At 38.7% G+C, this 26720-nt stretch overlaps 2 protein-coding genes across 3 annotated transcripts; one reads left to right on the forward strand and one right to left on the reverse strand.

The window, feature by feature from the left end:
* The first annotated feature begins 581 nt into the window (after window positions 1-581).
* MYEF2 (myelin expression factor 2) lies at window positions 582-24535 on the forward strand. Of its 2 annotated transcripts, XM_071441502.1 has the most exons (17): window positions 582-955; window positions 5430-5659; window positions 6869-6921; window positions 8195-8202; window positions 8314-8407; window positions 9271-9462; window positions 10120-10273; window positions 10683-10732; window positions 10819-10882; window positions 11033-11134; window positions 11338-11388; window positions 11463-11531; window positions 11789-11887; window positions 13963-14034; window positions 15266-15468; window positions 15579-15630; window positions 17381-24535. In XM_071441502.1, the coding sequence occupies exons 1-17, from the start codon at window positions 597-599 to the stop codon at window positions 17542-17544; spliced, it is 2016 nt and encodes a 671-aa protein (XP_071297603.1). In that variant the 5' UTR covers window positions 582-596; the 3' UTR covers window positions 17545-24535. The 2 variants fall into 2 exon arrangements, with proteins under 2 accessions (XP_071297603.1, XP_071297604.1); XM_071441503.1 differs by lacking the exon at window positions 13963-14034.
* SLC24A5 (solute carrier family 24 member 5) lies at window positions 18098-26720 on the reverse strand. The gene is made up of 9 exons (XM_071441504.1): window positions 26581-26720; window positions 26186-26365; window positions 24811-24894; window positions 24616-24719; window positions 24202-24302; window positions 23164-23447; window positions 22009-22215; window positions 19140-19241; window positions 18098-18590 (listed from the first exon to the last, which is right to left on the reverse strand). Exons 1-9 carry the CDS (start codon window positions 26672-26674, stop codon window positions 18268-18270), a joined length of 1479 nt encoding a protein of 492 aa, XP_071297605.1. The 5' UTR covers window positions 26675-26720; the 3' UTR covers window positions 18098-18267.

Below are 26720 nucleotides of genomic sequence, written 5' to 3' on the forward strand. Positions count from 1 at the left end.
TAAACAAATCTCCATAACACATTCCACATGTTCACAACAACAGGTACAGCAAGTGAAGATAAGAATTGTTTATCATTCTTTTCTCTGATCTTCTCAGAGCCTTCCACAGAACAATGCCTGGGAAAATTGTGCCTGCTGCTCTCTGTGGAGAGAACTGCAGCCACATCTGGAGCCTAAGTCTTGTAAGGAGCATCTGAGGGAGTGTTCAGCCTGGAGAAAAGGAGGCTCAGGAGAGACATTATCGCTTCCGACTGCCTGAAAGGAGGATGTAGCCAGGTGGGACTTGGTTTCTTCTTCCATGAAACAAGTGATAGGGTGATAGAAAATGGCCTGAACTTGCAGCAGAGGAGGTTTAGGTTGGATATTAGGAAAAATTTCTTATGGAACGGGTTGTCCATCACTGGCACAGGCTGCACGGGGAAGTGGTGGAGTCACAATTGCAGGAAGGATCCCCCACTTGGGGACTTGGCTTAGTGGCGTACTTAGCAGTGCTGTATTAAAGGGTGCACTTGAAGATCTCGGTCTTTCCCCACCGAGTTGTTTCTGCGATTTTGTGATTCAGTGCCTCAGCGCTGTTGTGAGGGGCAGGGCCGGCCATGCCCGACCCCGCGTCGCCATGGCAACGCACAAAGCCTCGGCGCGCGTGCCCTCCCCCGGCCGCGAGCGGCGCTCTCGCGAGACTTGGAGCGGCGCGGCGAGGCCGAGGCGCTCGGGGCCCGTTTCAAACCGGCGGTCGCTGGGCCGCGGCCCGGCACGAGATGGCGGAGAGCGACAGGGCGGAGGCGGCCGCGCCGCGCCGAGCCGAGGAGGCGGCCGGCCAGGCGCCACAGCCGCCCCCGCAGCAGCAGCAGCAGCCGGCACCGCAACAACAGCCGCCGCAACAGCCGCCGCAGGATGAGGAGGCGGCGGCGGCAGCAGCCGGTAGCGGCGCGGGCAGCGCAAATGGCGTCAAAATGTGTGTGAGAGCAGGGCCGGGAGGGCGGCGGGGGCAGCGCGGCCGGGGGGCGGCGGGAGGAGGTGGCCGGACCCCCCCCGCCCCCATGGCTCCTCCTCCGCGGGGCCGGGGCCGGGGCCTGGGGGGGCCCTCGGGGAGGCCGCGGCCTGGGCACGGGCAGGGGGCGGCTCTGGGGCAGCGGCCGCTGAGGGCTGGGCGTGCGAGGCCGCCCCGCAGGGCAGGGCAGGGCTGGGCTGGGCTCCGAGCCCCGGCTATGGTACCTGGCGTGCCGGTTCCCACGGGATACCCGTCCAGGAGTGTTCCGCATCGCTGCTGAATCGGTTACGTTTCCACTTCTTGCCGAAACGATTTTATTTAAAGCTGTTGAACCAGTCTTTGTTTACGTGAGAATGGTAAGACAGCCCTATAGTAATTTACTTTCTAAAAACAAACCCCGCACATGCATACATGGAGTTTTCTTGGAAGCTGTAACATTTTCATACACGGAGTATGTAAAATTGTGCCTTGTATAGTATGTCTAAAAGGAACTTAGAATAAGGGAGCTGGAAATACCGGCTCTTTGGAACAATACCATGAATAACTTTGTGTGCGTGGTTGTTCTTGATGTCAGGCTTGGAAGGTTGTCACTCTTTACATGAGCTAGATTTTGGCCTCAGATCGTTGGAATTTCAGTATCTCTTCCAATCTCATTCAGATCTTGGAGGGAAAATACATTTACAGTAGACTTACTGCTACAGTACATCAAAGCTGCTGACGTCTGTGAAGTTTTGACATGTTCTAAGCAGCCCTGCTCTGATACTGTTGTGTTTTAAAAAATGCATATGGGATCGTCTTCAATATAAAGCTGGAGGAATAAATATGTACTTCATGCCTTTACTTGACTCCCTGTAAAATTTAGTTTAGTTTACAAGCTATAAATTCCACTTTATTGTAAAATGGAATTTGTGGATATGTTTTCTTTTTCCCTAGTCTGGCCCTCAGCTTCCAAACTTCACTGATTAGAATTGAATTTCACAGGATGATTGTCACCCTTTTTGTCCTTTTTAGGCATGTTAATTTTATTGCCATTTGAGGTTGCTACTGTTGAAATGAGATATTTTCTCTGTATCCCTCCTGTCAACAGTATCTTCTTTTGCCTCCAAAACCTCACAAGCAAATGAAAAATCCGTCATTCTGCCTGGGAGAAGTCACAACTTGAAGTTTGAAAGTAATGGCAGGCTCTTGGTAACAGAGATTCAAATCTTATTCTTTCACATACAGTTTCTAGTCTTCCCCCAAACGGGTTTACAAAGGATTAAACTGTCAGTCTGTGGGTGAAATATATTACTTAAAAAAATGATTTTATTAACCTGGTTTGCTTAGCATTCATTAAACTGGAGAGGAATCCTGACTCGGTTTGCACACTTCTCTAAGTTTTTTGTATTGGGCAATGGAACCATTCAGCACAGCAAAGCTGAAGTGATCCATGTGTTTTGAAATCACATGTTGTGAACTTCTTCCATTTCTGTCTGCTTATCTTATTATGGACACTTGTGAGGAGGAGTAGAAGTTTTTTTTTTTAAATCAAGTTTTAGGGCTTTCATGTTGATGTATCTTGTGCTTATTATTTATAGGCTTCTAGTTTTGCATGTGGAAAGCTTGTTTTTTTTCTTCAGAACTTCATGGAAAGTTCAAAAGCTTTTTTTTTTTTTTTCAAAAGGTATAATTGGTCTTTCAAATCAATGAGCATATGCACATTTTTTTGAGAACTAATTGTAGACATCTTTTTTCCAGTCCTAAGAATGGTGGTGGTCTGTGATTTCACAGGCAAATATAAATATTGATTTAATGTATGAAATTTGTAGCTCCTACAAAAAGTAAAGATTAGAAATTATCATTGTTTTCCCCCCATGAAAATGTCAGTTTAGAATTTCAGAGTCTGTCTTTTCTGTGGTCTGTAGGTGAGTAATGTGACGTTGCTTTGAATGTATTTATGATTGAAATTATTGTTAATATTCAAGGAGGAGGGTAGGAGTTGTGAAAGGATTTCTGCCTTCAGCCTGGCCTGTGTTGGTTTTGGCAGATGAGTTTTGCAAGGATTGTTTCTTTAATTAATCCTCTATTTTCAGCAGCCTGGCTGTGATTCCCAGACCAAGTGCAGTGTGGCTTTGTTTCCCAGATTTAGGAGTTTATGCCAGGCTTGTATCTTCTGTGCTCTCTACTGATTTGTACAGCCAGGTCTTGCAGAGTCTCTGGATTCCCTGTTTGGGGACCTGTCTCGTCCTGTGCACTACATTGAGCACCAAGGGGCTGTTTCATAATCCTTTAAGCAGGATAGAGCTTAAAAGGCTGAAGAGAATCCATTGCTCTAATCCTAAAACTTAAGGAAGAACTCAGTTTTTTTCTAGGAGTCTGGTTGGGCAGGAGTTTTGCATTTGCAAATGGTGTTGGATTGGAAGGAACTGATCTGACTGAAGACCTGATACTCTGCTCTTTGCCTCCTCCCTTCAATCCTTCCAGTTCCTGCATTGTTCCCTTCATTTCACTTCACTACACAGCCACAAAAAAATGGTGTTGTCACAGACAGGATGGTGTGGAGGAGGGATGATGCAGAAGGACTTGGAGAAAGCTTGAACCAGATAACATGTTGTTGACTTGAGATGTTTTAAATTTTACAAATACTTGCCCCAGGGGAGTATCCATGCATTTCCCAGTTGCTAATCCACTCTTAATCCACATATAAACACAAGGACTGTGAAGTTAATACCATGTGACTATTTCAAAACTGGGGAAAAAGGGGAGAAATATGGATGTATTTGAATGTACTCCTCCCTGAAAAATGTACAGGCTTGAGTAGAAGCTCCTTGCATGTGCTTTTGAGTGCAGGACTGCCACTTACTCACTGTTTTGTTAGCTATGCAGAGAGCTGAAAACTTGTCAGTTAACCAAAATCACTGGTTTTGCCATATGTTGTGGTTGTAAAACTGAAATGCCTGAAACCTTCCAAAGTGTCTCAATGAGATAAAAACTAAGCCTTCTGAGATGTGAGAAATATAGTAAAGATAGTGATGTAATTTAAGAAGGAGGGTTCACAATCATTCACTTCTGTCAGTCCTGTAGGACACCTCCTCCTAATTGTTCTAAAGCAAGATGCTAATTCTGGCTTTTTAAAATACATGTTTCTGTAAAAGTATTTTTAAAGTTTCTCTTTAAATAGGCAGCGATGTGTAGTTAAAGATGCTAAGTAGCATCTGTTTAGTGTATCACATTTGTGTGGCTTTATTCAGTGGATTCTTTCAGTTCAGCAGTTCTCCTTTTTAAAAGTAACAATTCAGGCTCCTTGAGCCTCTGTTGGCATGCTAAATGACCTTGTGATAATAACAATATCAGGAATGCTGAAGACTTACAGATACTTCTAATTCTGTTGAAAATGTATGGTCTGACTGAAGTTGACTGCTGTAAAAAAAACAGCCAATTTTCTTGTATTTTCATCTAAAAAATAAAAATATTTTAAAAGGAGGATTTCGGTGCTGCTGGTGAAGTTTTGAAAGACCAAGGGCCAGATGTCTGCTTTGTTGTTTTTAGTGGATAATACCTAGTTACTTAATTAGTCTTAGTTTCATAGCATGGCTTAATGCAGCTGTTTCCTATGCATTTAACAAGTTTTCAAATTCTAGTAGTGTTAGGCAGTGAAACTGAAAAAACATTTGTTGTTCTTAGTTGGATTTTAATTTCTAACAGTAGTCTGGCACAAATTGTGAATAAAAATCCTTTATGGGGTAGATAAAACCCATATATAATTTTATATAAAACCTATTGGAGTTGATTTTGATATATTATTATTCCATTGAATTAAGCATCTTGAGCTGTTTCAACTCTCAAGCTTAGACTGTTTCTACTCTCACCCATCTGTGGTGAGTATCCTGTAACTTGTCCAAGCGAGGTGTGAAAATTACCAAAGCACCAAGGCATGGGTATTTTAGGTCATTTTTCACTCTTTCTGTTTTGGTCTTTGTAGTAGTTTCACAGTTCCATCTTTCTGAGTCTTGACAGACAGGATGTGCTGGCACAGGTTGCCCAGAATTGTGGATGCCCCAACCCTGGAAGTGTTAAAAGTTGCCTGGAGCCCTGAGTAAGGTGATCTAGTGCAAGGTGTCCTTGCCCGTGGCAGGGGCCTTGGAATTAAATGGTCTTTAAGGTCCCTTCCAACTCAAACCATTCTAGGATTCTATGATTCTGTGAAATGGAATGAAAGTGAATTAGTAAGATGTACTTTCTTTACTTAGCATTGGAACATTTTTTTTGTTCTTGGTAAAGCAGGGAATTACTCTGATAGCATGAATTTATTTTTCCTAATTTGAAAAGCAGCATTTGACATCCTGGGAATTCCAATAGCATAGGAAATACTCAGTTATATAAGTAGGAAGTGGGATAGTCTAATGGTCCAACATAAGACTAACAGTGTTTTTGTTTGGATTTTTGTTTTTTAATGTAGGGATAATGATGAGACAGCAAAAGAAGGGAAAGCACCTGTGAAAGAAAAGTTTGTTGCAAAAGCAAAGGCAATCCCTTCTCTTGGAAACAAGAATAAATTCCACCCCTATGCAAAGGAGAAGAATGCAGGCTCTGGAGACAAGAAGGCTGTTAATCGCAATCGAGTTTTTATTAGCAACATCCCCTATGACATGAAATGGCAAGCTATTAAAGACCTGATGAGAGAGAAAGGTAACTTACTGCTTGTAATACACTTCACACAGAAACCAGTGGGGCTTAAATGCAACCTATGTGTCCTTTGAGCCACACAGATTTGATTTGACTTCTTTTGTTTTGGGCTGTACTTGGTACATCTATCTCCCTTCCCCCTCTTTCATCCGAGACAATTGCATTGCAGGGTAGGCTGGGTAAATGAAGTGCTCACAATCTTCTGCCATTCTGGTGTGATAGTAGAGAGTATATGCATGACCTCATGAGTTCTTAAAGAGATTGTGTTTTGTCTAGTTGTAGTTCGTGTAGATTTTTTTTTCTCTAAGGGCTTTTGTATTTAAGCAACACATGAAGTGTGTTAACCTGAATAATAAGGGATGTCTTTCAAAAGTTGTTTTGTATTTCTTTGGTGGAATCTGGCTGTGGCATTAACTTTGTCTGCATTGTCACTACTGCCATGACTGTTTGTCTGGAGCTTTGTATTAAAAGCTTGTTCCTATTGTTGCAGTTCTGATAGAGAAACCTGACTACCCCAAAAATTTTATTTTAAATTTGGGGTGAAATAATGATAACATGGATTTTGTAAAAAGTTAGTTCTGTGTTTTCCTTGAAAAATTGATTCTTCAAAAGTAATGCAAAGCACACTTGGCTTTTAGGCTGTGAAAAATGCCAGACCCCCCTTCTGTAACTGCTGGCTTATCTGTTGTAAGGTGACGTGACTATTTGATTGGTTTATTTACTTAAACTTCCTACTTTAGAAAGTGAGTCGCTTGCTGTGAAATATTTGATGTGTAAATTTGGTTATTATTGAAGGAAAACTTTTGACTGAAGATATTCAGGTAGAAAGTCACCTTAAAACAGGTGTTTGTGAGTAGGATGAAAAATGTAACACTTTTCAGTGAACGTTGACGTTTCATTTGTTAGGTTAAGGGACTGTGTATATCTGAATTTGTTCACCAACTATATCATACTGGCCAAAATATGAACTGTAGTATGAATTAGGTTAAATATAGTTGTTTGTTTTTAGCTTTTGAGAATGTGGCTGTTGCATATTTCTGAAAACTAGCTAAATTATATAGCCATTGACAGGAGGTATGGTTGGTCTGGTTTTGATTGTTGGTGAATAATAGGTGATTCTCTGTAGACTTGTGCACAGGGGCACAGTAAAGAAAGATACTGGTGTTTAAATGCATTGTCTCTTGGTATTTTCCCTTTGTATGTCTTATGTAGTTGGTGAGGTTACATACGTGGAGCTGTTTAAGGATGCTGAAGGAAAATCAAGGGTAAGTGCCGTGGGCAACAATCTGCTAGAGGTTTAAAAGTTCCTCAGCAGTTTTATTTTTGTATAATACCTGTACCAGTTATTGGAAAGTAAGTTTCATTTTTACACTGATTTTCATTAAGGTAGCCTTGAGGATTCTGTATTAGAAGTAGTCTGACACCTTCATGCAACTCACACTAGTTGGTTGTAAGGGACAAAGTACTTCTGTAAATGTTAACAAATGGCTTTTACTTAATCCTTCTTTTTAGCCAACACCTTTGTCTTGGTACAAATCTGTTTCATATAAAGGATGTTCAATAAACCAATCATTCTATTAAATTCTGTTAGTGTAGTATGCTCTTCTTGGGGCCAATAAGTATAAAATGTTAGCTAAGAATATACTGGGTGAAGTGCCTGATTTCACAGCTTTGCAGGATTGGTACTTTTAAACACTGGCTTGATGTATTTACTTTCTTAAAACTAAATGGATGGAGATTGTTGGTAGCCAACAGAGTGCCAGCAATGAGGCACTAATAGTGAAGATTGTTAAAGTTCCTTTGTCTTCTTAATAATAGTCAAAAGTTTGGCCAATAGCAGCTCCAAACCTGCAGTGAAGAACATGAGAAATGCAGGTTTGAGTTTTAACTGAGGTTGTATCAATTGTTGTAAATTACTTTCTTTAATACTTGTTAAAACTAAAACATGCTGTCAGCTTTGCTATGCTTTAAGAAATCCTCAACTCTTTGCTTGATTAGAAGGATGCTGGTGCTGTCAATAAGGTTATTTTCTTATAAGGTAATTTCTCAATTATGTTGTAGTACTGAAGAGGTATGCAGACTGCTTTTTCATTGTAGTGGTGTACTTGATGTAGGTAGATTTTAATTTTGTAGTTAGTGGACAACTTTTAATGACGTGATGAGTGTCTTGATTGGTTTTTGGTTGTTTTGGGGTTATTTTCTTTCCACCCTTTCCCTCCCACCTCTCTTCCCAGTTGTCCTTACATGGATCTGTGTGGCATTTTTCCAATTCTGATTTGACTCAAAGAGCATAAGAGACAATGTATTCTCTTGCATTTGAATGGTATGTATGCTGAGAAAGTAGGAGAAATTCAGATTGGCTACCACTAAAGAGCATATATTATGGATTTTGAAGCTGAAAATAACTTGTATAGTTACTTAACAGTGAGCTGGGATCTTTAACTGGAAGCTTCATTGTTCTGCCATATGTGCTGACTGACTTCTTTTTTTTCTTGCTTGTTTTCTCTTTACATATGATGACAAATCTCGTGGATATAGGGTTGTGGGTAAGTTTCTTTTTTTATGTGTGTAGAAGCACACTGCTATCCAAACATTCTATTAGATTTGGCATGGTCAACTTTATTTTAATACTCTAAATGTTTTGATCTCTTTCTAAGTGTGGTTGAATTCAAAGATGAAGAATTTGTTAAGAAGGCATTAGACACTATGAACAAATATGATCTTAGTGGAAGACCCCTGAATATTAAAGAGGTATGTTTATTGCTACTGTTTTGAATTTGAAATAGTGAAGATACTAAAGCTACTGAGATGACCATACAGGGTTTTGAGAATCTTAGATGTGCAATTTCCAGTTTCATTTTTTTTGTGAATTTTTATTGATGGGCTGAACTGCCTGTTGGCTTGCAGAAGGTTGGATACTATGCTGAGTAAACTGACAAAAAGCATGTCCCAAAGTCAAAAGAATTAATGCTGCTTTTTGTTAAAATAGCTTTTCTTCATATTCTTACCTTAGGGTTTTTCCAACTTAGGTAATCTATGTTTACATTGCATACCTGCTTCAAAATATGACACAGAATGAGCTAATTATTAGACCATTACATATGTGCAAAAATGGGGCTGGAAATAGAGAAGTTGTGTTGTCTGGAAAGTGAAATAATATCAACATTTCTATTGTAGTGCTGTAATATGATGGTATCTGATGCAGTTCTTCCTGTCCTGTTACAATTTTAATAATGGTATTAATAAATAATACAAAACCACCACCTACTTAAATTAATTCAGTTCTTGGAAGAAAGTGCTAGACTGACAGTCCTTTAGCTTGAAATCTTTTCTACTTGTCCATAGGCTAGGTACAGCATGTGAAGTGGCAGTGCACGCTTCCTCAACAAGTGCTTTGCCAATATGCCTCAACCCTCATCTGAAAGGACCCACCTCTAGAGGTGAGGGAATTAGGGCTCCATGCTAATTCAGTTCATGATCCCTCTGACATGGACAAGTGTATTTATTAGTTGATAATTTTGATGGGTTTATGCAGAGTTTGAAATAGTACCATTTTGTTTGTTGCCTGTCCAGTTGTTGATGGTTAAGTGGCTTTGTTTGTGTCCACGTTTCAGGATCCTGAAGGGGAACATGCTCGTAGGGCACTGCAGCGGGGAGGAGGGCAGTTTCCAGGAGGACATGGACCTGATGCAGCACCTGGAATGATGAATTTACCACCTTCTATCCTCAATAATCCAAACATTCCTCCTGAGGTTATCAGTAATTTGCAAGCAGGCAGGCTTGGATCCACGATTTTTGTTGCCAATGTAAGCTTAAAACTGTATTTTATAACTTCAATGTTTGATCTTTGTAAGACACTTTATACCTGTGTAATTCAGATTTAATATAAAGAGGAGGTTGAAAAGAGTTCACAGTTAGTATATTGAATTGAAAATGTTGGGTGTGTCTTTAGATTTTGGACATGGAAAGATACATTAAACTCTTGAGACTGACATGCACTTCTAATTATCTGTTGATTCAAAAATATTTTATACATCTTTTCACTATTTACAATTGCATTTGTTTTTTATTAAATATATATGTCAGCTTACTTAAGTTTATCTTGCTAGTTACTCTAGACTAACACAATAAAGTTCCAACAAATGCAATGGTTCAAGTTCTTTATTAGCACAAAAGACTACTGTATTTAGATGAGGTTTTGTGGAATTACAGCTGCTCTTCTCCAGAACCTACCCAATGGTAGTATGTTAATTAAAGTAAAATACATGTACATATTGTACATACGTGTTCAAATGGTGATTTTTTGGACCTTGACACAGTGTGTGTATTGCTAAATCTCAACTATTTACAATTTTCAACCATTTTGTCAATGAAGAGTTAACAGCAATGCAGAAAATCTCTTCCAAATGTAATAGCAGAACAGAGATGTGCACTGAAATCACTGATGTATTTCTGTGTTTAAGCTTGACTTCAAAGTTGGCTGGAAGAAACTGAAGGAGGTATTCAGCATTGCTGGAACTGTGAAGCGTGCAGACATCAAAGAAGATAAAGATGGCAAGAGTCGAGGAATGGGGACAGTTACCTTTGAGCAAGCAATTGAAGCTGTTCAAGCAATATGTATCCTTGGTTTTGGAAAATAATTGATTATATATTGATTAGTCTTTAATGGTTCTGGCAGCGTAGTTTTACAAATGGTGCCTATTTGCCTTGTAGCTATGATATAGGGACTAGAGTGTAATACTGTGCAGATTGCATTTGTAATGCCTGAATTTACTACTAAATTCTATAAGTTCCTCATGATGTTGAACAAAATTAAAATACCTGGCAGTGTGACAATTGTGAAATTAACTTCAGTGTACCTAACAGCTTGTATTGCATCTTCTGGCCCTTGAATTGGGTTTCTAAAACTAAGGTAGGGAAAGATAAGACTCATAGCAATTGTACAGAAATATAATAAGTTATTACATTGATTCTTCAGAAGCAGTTAAATTGCCTTCTTAAGACTCCTTGACTTGCATTTCTTCAGCTATGTTCAATGGACAGTTCCTGTTTGATAGACCCATGCATGTAAAAATGGTAAGTTGCTTTCATTTCTTTCTACTTTATATGTCTCTGCCAAAACATTGAAAGGATCATAGCATAACATGCTTGTTTTTTGTCAGGATGACAAATCAGTTCCTCATGAAGACTTCCGTGTTGTGGACAGCAAAAGCTCACAATTACCTCGTGAGTGCCTGCTCTGTTTTCTACCCCTTGCACTTAGTATATGGTGATCTGTGTTTTCACACAGTTTAGCAACACTTTTGCTTACTGTGGTCTCTGTGATACAGAGGAAGGTCTCTCTTCTGATCATACTTAATTTTTTTTGTTTTTGAGGTGGTCTTGGTGGCATTGGTATGGGACTTGGACCAGGTGGACAGCCCATCAGTGCAACACAGCTGAGCATGGGTGGTGGAATGGGGAGCATGGGTCCGGGAGGTAAATCCATATTCTTCATTTTTAAGTTATACAGAGCTAGTTTAAGGATTTTAAAGTTTAAAATTGTCATTTCTGTGTTGCAAAAATGACAGACTTTTGACAAAGCAAGCCTTGTCTAGTATGCTTTTGATATTTTAACTCTGTCTGACTTTTTAAAAATCCATTAGGGTGTACTAAGTGTTGTTTATCTTTTTGGTTTAAAGGTATGGGAATAGACGGCCCAGGATTTGGTGGAATGAGTAGAATGGGAGGCGGTACGTGCAATGAAGTTTTTTGCATTAAATATTTCTTTAAGACTGTATAGAAAACACTTTACCTTATTTTGCAGGACTTCCTGGATTTCGTGGGATGGAAGGAATGCCTAACATGGGAGGATTTGGAGTCAACCGAATGGGAGGTAGTTGAACACCGTTCCTGTACACCTACTAGTTTGCTAATATTTATTTATTAAAAACTCTCCATTTAGGGGTGGGTGATATAGATCAGTTCAAAGGAGTTGAACGTGAGTGGAGGCCTAGGAGCTGGCGGTGGATTTGAGCGTGTAATAGGTGCCTCTGACTTATGCATTAGACTCTCTTCTATTTAAACAAGGAGGAGCATCAACTCAGATGTAAATAACAGAATATTCCTGTTTTTTTGCTTTGTTCTTTCCAGAAATGTTCCGTGGTGGAATGGGAGCAAACATGGAAAGAGAATTTGGTCGTGGTGACATGGCATTGAACCGTGGTTTTGGAGAGTCTTTTGGAAGGATGGGTATGGTAACTGTTAAATTTTCTGTAACATAGTATTGGAAGAATTTTGCTAGAAGGAGACCTGGTTTCATTTGGTCATTTTCTGTCTCTTCTCCCCCAGTCATTACTGTAAGGATGGAATCTGAATGTTCTTTACAGTCACCTCTTTCTTAAGACAGGGGTTCAGGTGTGGAGGGTTTTTTTCCCCTCTGTAAAATATAAATGGAATAGCTCTTTGAGGAAAGCATTTACTTTCATACTGTATATTTTGTGGGGTATTAAATCTGTGGGGTGTTGAAGTATATGCTTCTGATAATGCTGAACATGGTGTCCATGTACAGCCTTTGTACCTTCCACGAGCCTATTTTGCAAATGCATGGTGTAGTACTGGTTCTACTGCAGATCAGGTAGCATTGGACAGGAGTGTTGGATTTTGGTGCCCTCAGTTTTTGTCCTGCCTTCTGAGCTCCTGTAACTCAGAATGGTATTTATTGGCCTCTTCTGTATCTGAGCCAGGATTATTTTGTTTATAGATGATGTCTTGTTGGCAGTGGGGTTCCCTCAAATGAGTTACTCTTCCATCTTCAGAGGCGTGGAAGAGCTCAACAGCAGAGCCTTCTTGCCCTTTGTTACTATGCTGTTACCTGGATGAATCACAGAATCCCTTAGGTTGGAAAAGATCACCGAGTCCAGCCTTTAACCCACCACTGACAAGTCCACCACTTGTTACTTGGTAGAAGAGACTGACCCCATGTCTCTGCAACTTCCTTTTAGATAGTTACAGAGAGCAGAAAGGTCCTCCCTGAGTCTCCTTCTCTCCAGGCTGAGCACCCCAGCTCCCTCAGCCATTCTTCACAAGACTTGTGCTCCAGAGCCTTGAGCAGCTGTGTTGCCCTTTTCTGGACACACTCCAGCACCTCTATGTCTTTCTTCTTGTAAGAGGCCTGAAACTGAACACAAAATGCATTATAGGAGACAGCTATTTTTCCTGTTCCCTGTTTCTTGTACTTTTCCATTCCCTTAATTCACCACCTTGAAAGAGAAGAACTCCTAAGAGCATAAGGTTCATCTGGTCTAAAAGTTGAGGGTTTTTTTCTAATTTTATTAGTTGAGACAAGTCATAGAAAAGGGTAACTGTTGTGTGCTTCTCTTCAATACTGATAATTGTGTAGAAGTGGTAAGAACATAATAAGCTTGTCCTTTAAGCTAGTCTTAATGCCTTGGAATGAATGTCTTAGAAATCAAATGTATGCTTTCACTCTGGCTACTTGCATAAACATCTGTTTCCTGTGTGAAAATGCAAGGTCGCTTAAGTTATAAATGTTTCTGCAAGCAGTAGGCTTCTGAGTCTTCAGGTAACACGTTGGTTTAAAAATTCATGAACATGGCCACTGCGAGAAACTGATGGGGGTGTCTTTCATTCAGTAGATCCAGCAAGCTTCAGTGTACAAACTGTCAGTGATCTGCCCATTTGAATAGTGTCCTGAGAACCAAGATTAGAGATTCCCAGCTTCACCTTAAATAATGGAAGGAAATTGTAGGGACTTTTAATAGATACTGTGTTTGATCAGGGAAGGCCCTGATGTACTCTTGTTACAGTATTTAGGTTATTGGTATCTTAGAAAGAAATTCTGTGAAGGCACTTGGTTTTAGTAACCTTGAAATCAAGGAAGGTGTCTTTGATTGGGCTGTAGTATCAGAATGGAATTGAGGATGTTTGATTTGCAACAGAATTGTTGACTTTTTATACGATCAAGTTCATATAAGATGAAGCCTTGAATTTTGAAGTTGTTTTTCCCAATGTGGGAAATGGCCCATTTGGTTTTACCATGTTTGTGCTGCTGGCAGGCTGTCAGAGGGGAGAAAAGCTAGAAGAAAATCAGAGTAGCTTAAATCCTGTAGTAGAAAAAGAGAAAGTAACTTTACTTACAAGGTGTTCCTATTTAGTTTGTATAGTAAAGGCACACGCTCAAGTGCCCTTATAGAAGGATATTGCCAGGTGGCACTGAGAGCAGTGCACTTCATTAGCGTGTGCTTTGTTTTTTTCACTAACTGGTGGTTTCAGTGTATGTCACTTCATTATTTTTCTCTGTTTAGGTGGTGCAATGATTGGTGTTTTTGCGGGAGGAATGGGAGCACCTAGCATGGGCCCAATAAGATCTGGAATGAGTAGGTTAACTTGTTTCAATAGAACCTAAATGCATAGGCAATGTAACAATACCGTGTACACCCACTCGTATCAGAGGAACTTGGTGTAGTGTAGTGTCTTGCTGTTGAGGGAAGTAGAACTCTGTTGCATGTGACAAGTCTAACAGTTTTCAAAGCTGTTTTGTTGAGGTAAAAGTTCAGAGGAAAACTAGTTAATACAGTCTTTCCCTAAATCTTAGATTTGGAATGGTTTCAACTTCTAGTTTGGAGGGAAAAGTGATTAAAGTAAACTCATGTTTCAGAAAAAAAGACAGGCAGAGTTACTTGAGTAAAGTTCATGAAAGCTGAACCTCAGTAACGTCATCATTGAAATAAAAAATCAACCTTGAATTTCAGATTATCCCCCAGTTTAATTTTGTGCAAAGCTCCAATACTGAGTTTGTATTGCAGCAACTCTCTGAGTTCCTCAGTCTAGAGCAGATGAGAAACTAAAATCTTGCTAGTGCCAATCTTAGAAGGCATAAGGCTTAAAGACAGGGTCCCTCATGAATGTTCTTGATAGTTTTACTGTACATTAATTTTTAATTATGAATCCAGAAATATTATAGTATTTGAATGCTATTGCTCTTAGTTACTTATATAAATGAATTAATACATTTTATTCCATGGTTGTACTTTTATCGGGGTTTAAACTGTGACACATAGGAAAGTTCATGCTCTTTACAGTACTTGCAGTAACTTCTCTTCTTGGCAAAAAAAAAAAAAAAACCTTCTCTAGAAGATTTTGCAATTAAGTGTGGGCATAGCTACATTAAGTTAAGCTGGATATAAATGAAGGAAGCCAAATAAACAATTGTATATCTGGTCCAATTATCTGTATCTGTGTATTGCCACAATTATTTATTTGATCTTTTTGGTAAAGGTATCATATTTTTTTTTTAATTAAACAAGACAGACTTTGAATTCTTGTGTTCAGCATTTTGCTACATTAGATGGTATGACTAATAGCTTGATGCAGTTTGGTTTTACTATTTTAGAACTGACACTCTATATCTTGTATAATACTTTTCTAAAAATACTAGCCATGCTCCTCGATAAATCACTGTGCATGTATAAAAGTTATGGTTTATATTACAGCACTTTTAATAAAGTTATTCTTCTCCTGACACAAGAACTTTTTTTGTCCCAAATACTTGTGTGTTTATTACTAAAAGGAGATTTCATTTTATCCTGCATTTCTCTCTCTGTGTAGGTGGTGGAATGGGTGGTATGAACAATATGGCTGGAGGAATGGGAATGGATCGGATGGGCGCCGGTTTTGATCGGATGGGACCTGCCATGGGTGGAGGCCTGGACAGGAACATGGACATGGATCGAGGATTTGTGCCTGGCCCGATGGGAGGTGGCATGAGAGAGAGATTAGGCTCTAAAGGCAACCAGATATTTGTGAGAAATGTAAGCAATGAAATAGATAGGAACCACAAGCTTATTTTATGGGTATGTTTGATTACATGCTCTTATTCTCATTGTAATATTTTGTTACCAATAATACTTTTTTATTTTAGCTTCCTTTTGACTTGACCTGGCAGAAGCTAAAGGAGAAATTCAGTCAATGTGGTATGTATATGAACCTTACCTCTGTTCATCTCTATGGACTTCATGTGTTATGTGCTGTTTATTAGATAACAACAGGAAGACTGTTGTCTGACTCTGAAGAAGAGTCTGGCTAGCTTAATTTTTCTTGTTTCACCCAGCTTGCTTGAGTTATATAGTTATATAAATAATCTTTAGGCATGACAGAACACAAGACCAAGGTACAGTATGTGCTGTGTTGGCTCTGAGTGCTCACTTGCTATAAACTTTAACTTATTCCTTTAATAAAATTACTCTTTGATTTTTTTTCTTTTTTTTTTTGATGTATTCCCTGGCCAGTAAAAGTATATAATGTACTGTTTCCTTTGAGTTAAATATGTGCAGGAGCCTGGATCTGTCCAGGTCATGCATTACTTTAGAAATGGGGCTGCATCAAAAAAGAGTTAGTAATTTTGCCAGTGTAGCATTACAGGTTTCATACATATGGATGATCCTGATTAGCATATTTGCAGGCTGTGTTTCCCTTTATCATGAGAAATAAAGGTTTGCTACAAATATTCAATAATTGGTTTTATCTAATTCAGAAAAGTTGGTCTTTTCACAGAAATAAGTGAAAAATAAAGCTTGAGTGTCAGAATACATTACATGCTTTGAAAACACATTTTCAGAATGGAGAGCTTTAACTGAATTACAGGATGACTTCTTATTTTGGATAGACAGAAAGGATAAATAATCTAAAACATACTACTGATGCCTAGGACAGTCATCATACAGCTGTTTAGAGATTTGCTATAAATTAGACCTTGCAGTTAAATTATGAAAAATTACAAGGTGTTGATGTTTTCTTTGTAGATGGAGGATATAGCACAACAGGTTCTTTTTTTTTTAAGTCTTAACCTCCTGAGCAACTTTCAGATAGTTCAGAATGTTTTTTTCAGTATCTCTGTCAGCTAATAGATGTAGTAATTATGTTCAGTTGCTTTTAAGAATTATAAGCAACAGATTGTGTTCATGTCAGTATCATAAAAAATACAAAGACTGTTTCCCAGTGTACCATTTCTTTCAGTGAAAAGACAGTCTTACATGATATTTAAAAATAAAAGGCTTTGTATTTCAGGGAAAAGTTTTTTCTTCCTAGTGACGTTCAGGGGCTCATGAGGGGTGTGCTACAACATACCATAACCAAAAACTCATTAGCTCCAGGGAACTGAACATTCTCAGAGGTACATCTCCATAAAAATATTTCCTTGTGAGTTGAGTGTCCAACCTCAAGGAAGCTCAGCAGGAATTGGATAGTGCATGCTACTTTTCCACCACTCCCAGCCTGGTAACTTTATTGTTTTAAAGGCTTTAATTTTGCTCCGCAGCTTCTTACCAAAAATGCTTGGTTGTGACTATTGCTTGGTATGTTTTTGTCATGAACAGGGTGGACTGGATAAAGCTACAGTTCAGTTAATGCCTATCAATACTCACACTTTTGTCAGTATGAAACACAAATCTTTCCCTGAGTCTTACAGGGCACTTGGTTTCAAACTTGAGGTCAAATACAGGCACACTTCAGGAAAGATTTGAGATAGCAGATCTGGATTTGGATTCTTTCCTGCTGTTTTGTCTCATGTCACCTTGCCTGAATGAGTCTATGTACCATCAGTCTGAAAGTGCCAATTTCATATGTTCCCCTAGATAATACTTAAAAATTTTTTTTATTACCTCTGAGTTAAGTTGTTAGTACACTGAGGACTTGAAATAACTGCTGTTTAACTTATTTATTCAGGTCATGTAATGTTTGCAGAAATAAAAATGGAGAATGGAAAATCAAAGGGCTGTGGAACAGTCAGATTTGACTCACCAGAATCTGCTGAAAAGGCCTGTAGGATAATGAACGGCATAAAAATCAGTGGCAGAGAAATTGATGTCCGCTTGGATCGCAATGCATAATTTAAAACTGTGTGTTCAGGAACATTCCTATGTCTGTTTAGCTTCTCTGTCTTAGTAAGTCATTTTTAGTAACATTGTATGCTTACAAAAGCTGTAAAAAGGAACTTTTAAATCCCACCAGCCTTTAACAGTATAGTGTTTAATATACTGTGATACTTGTTAACTGAATCTTACTATGTTTGGTTTTTAAAGACAATTCGCCTGATTTTTGTTGTTTTTTTAGAGGCACTGAGCACCTGCTGGTCCCTATAGACCGGGGATGCTTTGGATGCTCAGTGCCTTTGGAAAATTAGGCCAAGTGTCTCTAGTCATTCAGTTTAAATGAATGGTTATACTGTTTTTAATAAAATAAGCCATTTTCTCTGTTAATCTCCAGAATGCATAGTGGGATTTATTTAGTGTTTTCTGATCTTTTTTTTCCCCGCCAAATGTGTGTATCAACATTGTAATGTAAGAAGTAGATGTCTTTTTCAGAATTTTGGTTTTATATGTGCGTTGTAGTCATACTGTAATTCTTGACTCTAAAAGAAAGGGCTCCAATTAGGCTGTGATGTTTATGTTCTACTTAATATTACTTTAATGACATGACTTAGTTCTGTATATAAGATTTAGAGCCCAATGGGAGTTTGGAGTTGTTTTTTTAAATTTTATTTTGACTAAATGAAGAAACTGATCTTTTTCTCCTGCTTTTATTTTTTTCATCAGCATAATCACTGATTAAAACTAGTTACCACAGACCCTTGTAGGATTGTTTCCTATGATGCCAAGTTCATATAAAATTGATAATACAGTAAATACTAAGTATAGGACAAGACAAATTGTCCCCAATTTTTTATCTATTTTCCAGCCATTCAGGTGAACTGCCAGAAAAATGAAACCAACAGAACAGATAAGAGAAATGGCTGTGTATGTCAGACCACTGCTGTTCACTTCTATGGGTCCTGATGTATTTACGAAGGCAGTTTTTATAAACCAGGGTATTCCCAAACAGAGCATATCAAATACATTGGATCCTACGATGTTAGACATAGCCATATCTCCATTTCCTGTAAAAGAAGAAATACAAATAAGTTGGCTTAATTGTATTGCATGAAATTGCCAAACTGTTTTGGAGGAACAGACTGCCAGCCCTCAGTTTCTCACAGAGCACCCTTTTCAGATTTTGCATTGGAAGAACTATAGTCATGATTCTACAGAACATGGTTACCACAACCACAAAAAGTCTCCCTAAATCACCAGCATCTGCACAGCTGCACTTAAAATTAAGCTAGACAGCCTATTATAAAATCCATTTATGCTTAAAATACCGAGACCTACAGTTGTGTTCTGCAGTAAAACTGTAATACGTAATCAACAACAAATAAACCAATCTAGAATACTTCTCTGAGATACTCTGAGAAGTTTTTAAATGTCTGAGCCACAGCTTTTTCAGGTAAGCTATTTATTTATTTTTAGTAAACTTAAACTCTAGAATTTGAAGCTTGGATTTTGAGGTTACTCCTTGAATTTATCAAAATGTTGACTAGAATTCTTTCTTTTTGTAGTACCTTTTTAAACACATCTATTGGCATGAGCCTAAATACTAAAATCTTTACCTTTTCGAGCCACCAGCACACTTGCAACTGTATCTGGTACGCTTGTTCCTGCTGCCAGTAATGTGAGACCCATGACTGACTCTGGGATTCCCAGCGTTTCACCTGCAGTTGAGAAATAAGGGTAGAAAATGCAAGTGTGGTTTTAGTTAGGGCTCATCCACTGAAAGTGCTTTGGACTTTGTTTGCTGGAGAAAGAATCAATCATACAGTAATTTCATATGGAATGTATCAGCTAACTTAACTACATGTGAGGTGACTGAACCACAAAGCAGTTAAAACAAAGAGTAACAACAAATATCCTTTCCTTGTTCTTCAAGTCTGCAGTGGTCAAGACAGTAGCAATTATGATTTTTTTTTTTCTTGCAGATAAAGTAAAAGTTTAAGTATCTAACAAATTACTATTCCTTTTTTTTCCTCCCTCAACTTCTAGAAAATACTATAGTCTCTTACAGTTTTGGGCACCGCCTTGTTAGTGTTCAAAAGTCTCATGAAGCAATAACTCTTATAATAATTCTTTTTAATCCCCTCAGGGGGAGGGGAATAAGCACATGCATTATCTTGGGGAGGACAAGCATTAAGATATTAGGAGAATACTGTCTCAACTACATGCCTTTACCATTTCATTCCAATTAGAAAGTGATTTGGAAGAATCAGAGTGCGGAATTTTTATATGACTTGTAAGTACAAGTAACCCCTTAGAAGTGTGAGTTCCTTTAGGGAAATACTCGTTTAAATTTAAAGAAAAGTTTTAAACTGTTATTAGAAGGGCGGCTTATTTTTCCCTAATCTCTATTTTTCTTAGCCCCAAATGTCCTGTAAACATATTAATTTCTAACTTAAAATACAGGGATTCTTCAAAACTGTTTCAGCAGTTGTACCATTCAGATGCATCAATATGCTGAAGTATTTGATACCTCTAGTCAAGCTACAAAGTAATTAATTTTTCTTAAACATTTTTGTTCACTAAAAAGTATCTTAGTATTTTTTAGTGTTGAAATCTGAGTTCTTATGTGAAATATTTTGACATATTTAATAAGAGCAGTTTTATTTAAATAAGAGGCAGTACACTAAGCTAGGTCAGCAATGCTTGTCTATTACTTACCAGCTTAGTCTAGAGCAGCCCAGTAATTTTATATTTGAAACTGTTGATTTCAGAGGTACTAACATGATCCTGTTGCAGAATTTGTACTCTTTTTGTCCTTCCATCACTTCTAATAGATTTGTAGGGTGAGGGACCAACAAATCAGCTTTTATAAATCATCCAGGCTGGAAAATAATGGTTCAAACCAAGGTGAAATATGAATGAACCAGCCTTATGTACCCAACATTGTTTCTAGCCCTCTGAAGGTTATAAGACAGAATATAAACTCAGGAGAAGTTAATTTTTTATTTTATTAGATAGATTTATCTTCTATTTAATGTGTAATGTTTATTTTCTAGCAACTGACCATTAAGACAGAAAAGTCTTATTTTTCTAGGCTTTTGTTAATTTTGTGTATTAGTAGCAATGTGTTGCTATAAGTAGTCGAATTTTCTTTGCCAGCAACAGAAAGATGTACTAAATTAGGTTTGTTCTTGACCATCAGTTTAGTGCCCAGCTATGATACTTTGTGACATTCTGATAGACTGATTATGCAATGGTAGAACCTTTGAGTTCTCAACCTTCATGAGAGCCTGGACTTGAATATATTGTGTGTTTAACTTGAAGTGTTTTAACATGTACATAGAATATAATTTACCTAGAAGTAGTGGGCCAAAGACCCCAGTACTACCTGTGATGACTCTGGAAAGTGAACTAATACACTCTCTGAATCTCCACCATACCTACTTTCATTTGAATTAATGCTTTGTCTTGTAGAACAGCAATAATGTTGACTTGAATCGTGTTTCAAAGGCTTCTAGCATCCAGACAGTGAACCCTTGCTCTTTGGGTACAAGTGGAAAATTATTTAACCAAGGAGTTAACATGGTGGGTATAATATCCAGTGATCTACTAGTAATTTCTCAAAGGTTTACTGAATGTGTAGGTCTGCTTCTGCACTGAACAAGGAGTTATTCATATCTGAACTAGTAGAAAGCTTGAGTAGGATTAGTGAGTTATAATGTGAAAATGGCAAGCTTTGAAACATTTCTGTAGAGTTTCAGTTTCATTTTCTGCTTGTTCTTAAATATAAAAACTGGATGTCTTTCAAGCTGACTGGAGAAACAATGAAATGAGGAGACCTTTAATACCTCAAAGTCCTTTTAGGAGATGGTTTTTACATATAAGTCCATACCCCTTCTCTCACTTAAGTGCAATCCTTTTACTGCCCCACTTTATGATGCAGATTTGTAAGAGGTCCACATATACACACTCCAAGAATGTTTATAAACATTTGAGAACTTTTTTGGCAGTGAATTTAATGCCAAATCTCTTACTGTAACATTTGTGAAAAACACAGGTATAGAAATTATGGGTTTTTTCAGAAAACTTTGACCTCTAATTCCAGTCTTGGGAGATTTCATGTTTGTCAGCCTTCAGCATGACAAGTTTATTGCTGTGTGTCTAATTGCTTTGCTTAATGAAGCAGTTTAGTGAAACTGTTTTTAAAAATAGATTGGGTTTTTTGTAGCTACATCAAGTTCTCCTTCATATGATGGTAAGCAGTGTGAAGCAGCTAAACTCTATAAAATGTTCCATCATTGGATAGAAGAGGGTGGCAAACTAAGCAGTCAAACATAAGTTTCTGTTGGTTTTTTTTTTGTTGTATTTTTTTTACAGCACAGTCTGAGTTGCTAAACTGACTTTTAAAGGGAAACCTCACAGGGAAACCACACAACTTTTTCGGTGATTCTTGACTGGTATAGCAACACCACTTTAGGTACCTACCTGCTATTGTTACCATCCATACAAGAACATAAGTTATTGCAGAAATCCATGCTGCTGAAATTAGAAATGTCACCATGAACCAGTTCCTCCAAAACTGTCTTCTGCAATCTGGTATAGTTAAATAGAGTAGTGTGATAATAGGAAGGGATAACACCCACAAAATTCTCTTCATATCTGCTTCAGGCATGGTAAAGACATTTGGATGATCTGTTGAGGAAAAAGCAACTTTTAAATTGTGACATTAGGTTTGAATCCATAGCATACAGTATGTTACTGTCCTCTACTTGTGAGAATACTGAAAAAAGGTGAAACATACTTCTTCCTCAAGTTTCAGCTGTAGTATTAGCCAGTACTTACGTCTATCTGGACAAAATTCTGAAATCAAGTTATTTCTGGGGAGATTCTGTTTGCACACAAGAAAAACATTTTTTCACAATGAGAATAATCACCAGTAAAATAATCTCCCCACGAAGTGGTGATTCCCCAGTGTTGGACAATTCTGAGATTCAGCTGAACAGGTGCTGGCCCATCTGGGACCATGCTTTTGCCAGGAAAGGTTGGACATCCTTGAGATCTCTTTCCAGCCTAATATTCTATGATTAAAATGTTTTTTATTACATCACCAGGGGTGAACTAAGGTGGATGAGAAATGAATTTCTTTATAAGGGTTTGCCCATAGCATTTACCAAGAGTAAGTACCAACTGCTCTTTTTTGCCTGAGTGGAAACATGACCTGTGGCCACATCACAGCTATCCCTTTACATTTGATATTATGCATATTTTGGGCTACCAACCTGCCACTGTCATATGGAAAGAGTGTATATTACTACAGTACCTGTGTGGCTTTCAGCTGATAGTGCATTTTACAAGCAATGTTGCTGGGAAATTTCAAGTACACACAACAAAGACAGAAGTTCTACTACTACACAAATGAGCAACTATCTTTGTATTCCTCTAGCAACTGATTTCATATGAAAACCATCACTCTGATTTTGCTCAATGTTATATTCCAAGTTAGAATAATGATTTACTGAAATACTAGGCTGGAGTTCTTTTGTGAACAAAATCTTAATACTGTCTGAGAATCTGCTGTTGATAAGAATTGATGCAGACAGGCATGCAGAGTGCTTAGAGACAGCTGTAACAAACCTGTACCTTCAGAGATTTCATCGAGCCCGTGTAAGCTTGTTGAAAGTTGAGAGTAGTCCAGCTCATCTTGAAAAATTCCACTGTCTGTTCTTGACTGTTGACGAATTAGAGGTCCACTCTCGTCCCTCCATCCAACCAGTGGCTGCTGCTCTGCGCTCTCTTCCATGGCTTTGGTAAAACACGTGCAGCAGGGACTGAACTTCTTCATGAGGTATTGGTTGATTTTAATGTCAAAACATAGTACCAGAATATAACACCCATATATCAATAATAGGGATGCACTTTCATACCTAGAATGAAAAACAAGTTTTATATAACATGTAGTATAAAAGAACCCAATTGTTGGCATAAGAAGAGAGAGAAGATTTGCATGAATAGCAGGAGAACACACAAAAGCATCTATTTGCAATTGTATGGCTAATGTCATGGAAGTTTGTGAGTATCCCCATGTCTTTCAGCAGTTTGATTAACTTCCCTCCTCTGCAGAATCTTGTTTGTGTATTGTATAGCTGCATGTTTTTTCAGGGGATCTTACTGATTGAACATTTTCCTGATATTTGCAAAAATGAGTCTTCATGTGATGCTTAAATTATAAACTTCAAGAGACTTATTGCTGGACCTGACTGTCTTGTTGAGGTAACAGGAGTTTCAGTGTTGATGGAGGAGTTAAAACATCAGAAACTCATGATCTCCTTCTGGCAGACAAATGTTTTTCTGAACAATGCTGGTATGAAAGGAAAGGCTTAAAACGAGTAAATGCTGAACACTAATTGCCATGTCAGAACAGTTGTGATAGAAATTGTGAAGTCTGTACAGACAAGCCTATGCAGGTCAAACTTCAAATATGCAGAGTTTGAATGTTTAGGTAATAATCTTTACAAGCATTGTGACTTTTTTTTTAAAGCCAACAGGATGTTTATTTCTGTTAGTGAACAGCAGTTCAGGCTACTTGAAGTTTGGGGCTTGGGGATTTTCATTTGTTTTTCAAAACGCTGTCTCACAAATCTCCAGTCAACAGGAATTCAACACTACTTGTGCTCTTACCAGTAAATTCTGCTGTCAGATATCATCGCAAGCACCGCCGCTGCACTGATGGTATATGCCAGGCAGTCTCTGAACAGCGGCCAACAGGACAGCCTCGAAACCTGCAGATCAGTCATGTACTTTTCTTAAACCTCTCTGTAATACTTTCACTAAGTGCTGTAAATGCTGCATCAATATGTTTCTATATTATGTAAAAATTAAAGATTCTTAGGAATGACTTAAGTATGATATTTAACAAGTTAGTGTTTTTAAAAACTTTCATAGCAAGTTATCTTAAAACTGATTACATGCTGGTTTTGCTACTAAATAATAAACTTGGCAGTTGTCATAGTAAGTCTCTCTTGGCTTTTGTTGGCAAATGAGAAAGGATAACTATTTGGTCCTTAGGAGCAGAACTATCAAAGTTATACATACCACACTGGAAAACAGCCCGCAAGCTGCAGAAATACCGAGAAGATTATATATTGCTGATCCAAGGATGGTGCTGACACCGATATCTCCCTTTGTCACAAAAGCTCCTGTAAGGAAAATGACTCTCTGGTTTGGTTCAGTTTGGCGTGCAAGGAAAAGAGCTCTAACTTATAAGGAATTATAAAACACATCTCTTACCCAGAAAAGCAGTGACAAGCTCTGGAGCAGAGCTTCCAGCAGCCATGAAAGTGGCTCCAGCTACATCCTGTGAGAGGCCAAGGCCTGAGGACAGAACAAAAAGAATTGCTTAAAAAAAAATTGATATTGCAGTAGCCTGTACCCTTTACTCTCACTAGTACATAATGTTAGCTGCTACTGAAACAGTTTAGTAGATTAAAGTTTATTTTCATACAGTCGATGCATTTATATGAGAGTCATAAAGCAATATATTGAAAATTAGCCTGATCTATTAGGCTAGTTTATTCCTAACTTCATTACAGAAATTAGTTTAAATCTTGTAAAATCAGCATTTGTATGCAGGATTAAACTGTGTTTCCTATTGGTAATAATTATGGGGAAATTCCATGGACTGTAGTGTGATACTGCTGTATGATCCATATCAATTCTATCCATCTTCCAGGGAAATCTGTACTACTGTGTCTTCACATACCAGAAGCATTAGTTAAATTCAAACCAGTGCTGTAATCTTAAAATCAAATTTTCATTTTGTATGGACAGTGTAAGAGCCTGTGTGTTACTTAAGAGAAATGAGATTTTTGTTCTGGCAAATTGACTTTCTGGAATGTAACTCACTCTGTGGATCAAGTCCTGCACACCAAGTACAGGGACGTATGGCTGACCATGGCAAAAGTCTGACAAATGCTTATTTATTATCAATAAACAAAACACCAGCTCTTATGGCAGTGTATAAGCTTACATTTGCTGTAAGTGTTCTGATTTGGAGGGGGTTTTCCAGTTCAGGGATGAGTTTCCCTAGGGAATTTTGTTAATTCTTGGCAGCGAAAATCTGAACTCCCTGCCAAGACCATCTCTTCAGTGGTCTGCTGGAGCCAGGGGAATTGTTGCAGGTTGATTAGATTTCTTAGAACCGTGGTAACCATAGAATTCCTGTCCCTCCTGTGTCATACCTTTAATATGTTAGCAGTAGCTCATCACTACTTTTAAAGAAAAACAAACCCTAGAAAGAGTTTTGGTTTCACCAATCACCATCCCTCCTAATTTTTTTCTTTTACAAGTAGTTACCTGGACATAGTACTGTGCAACTCAAAGTGAAATTGTCAGTTTAGTTAATACTGAGGAATCTTAAGATTTTCCTCCAGACAGAAAGAAAGCAAATATTAAATGAATACATGTTCAGTGTAATCACTAGGTTTTTTTCAATAAAATATTGATCCTGCATATCAAATTATATATTGTATGGACACATCTGTGCATGGAAAGTGAAACTTGTTCAGTTTTCTTTCAGAGCACTCTAACTTTGAAGCTTTTTAAAAAAGAAAGTTTAATGCCAAGCTTCTCAGTTTTACAGGAAAACAGTCAGGATGTCACTTACATTCACTGATGATCTCTAGGGAAGGTAGGAAGTAATCATCGCACACAATGGACACGGCCAAAAACATGTACAGTATAATTATGAAGTAGATAACGATTCCTCCATCCTTCCTCTCCTGCGGGGTGAAAAATCCTTCAGGAAACTCCGATGAAGACGAGAGGATGCAACGCGTCCCGTTTTCTGAAAATTGAGCGCAGAAGTGTTACACACCCTGCATGGAACCTTCCCATTCCTCAGGCCCCGGGACGTCTGGGGATTCGAGCACAGCAAGGACCGCCGCAGCGATGCCGCCCGAGCTCCGCACACCTGCGGCGGGGCAGAGGCGCCGCGGGACGGGCTGTGCAGCGCTCGAGCGGCCCCGGTGCCCTCCCGGTGCCCTCCCGGTCCCGCCGTACCCGCGGGGTCCCCGGGCCGCTGGGCCCGCGCGCCCCAGGCCGCGAGCGCCGCCAGCAGCACCAGCGCCGCGCGCCGCCGCGCGCCCGCCCGCATCGCCCGGACTGCGCGCGCGGCGAGGGCGCGAGCGGCAACAGCGCGA

This window comes from Agelaius tricolor, unplaced genomic scaffold, assembly GCF_023055355.1.
Source record: "Agelaius tricolor isolate 1412-34295 unplaced genomic scaffold, bAgeTri1.0.p SCAF_16, whole genome shotgun sequence".
NCBI lineage: Eukaryota > Metazoa > Chordata > Aves > Passeriformes > Icteridae > Agelaius > Agelaius tricolor.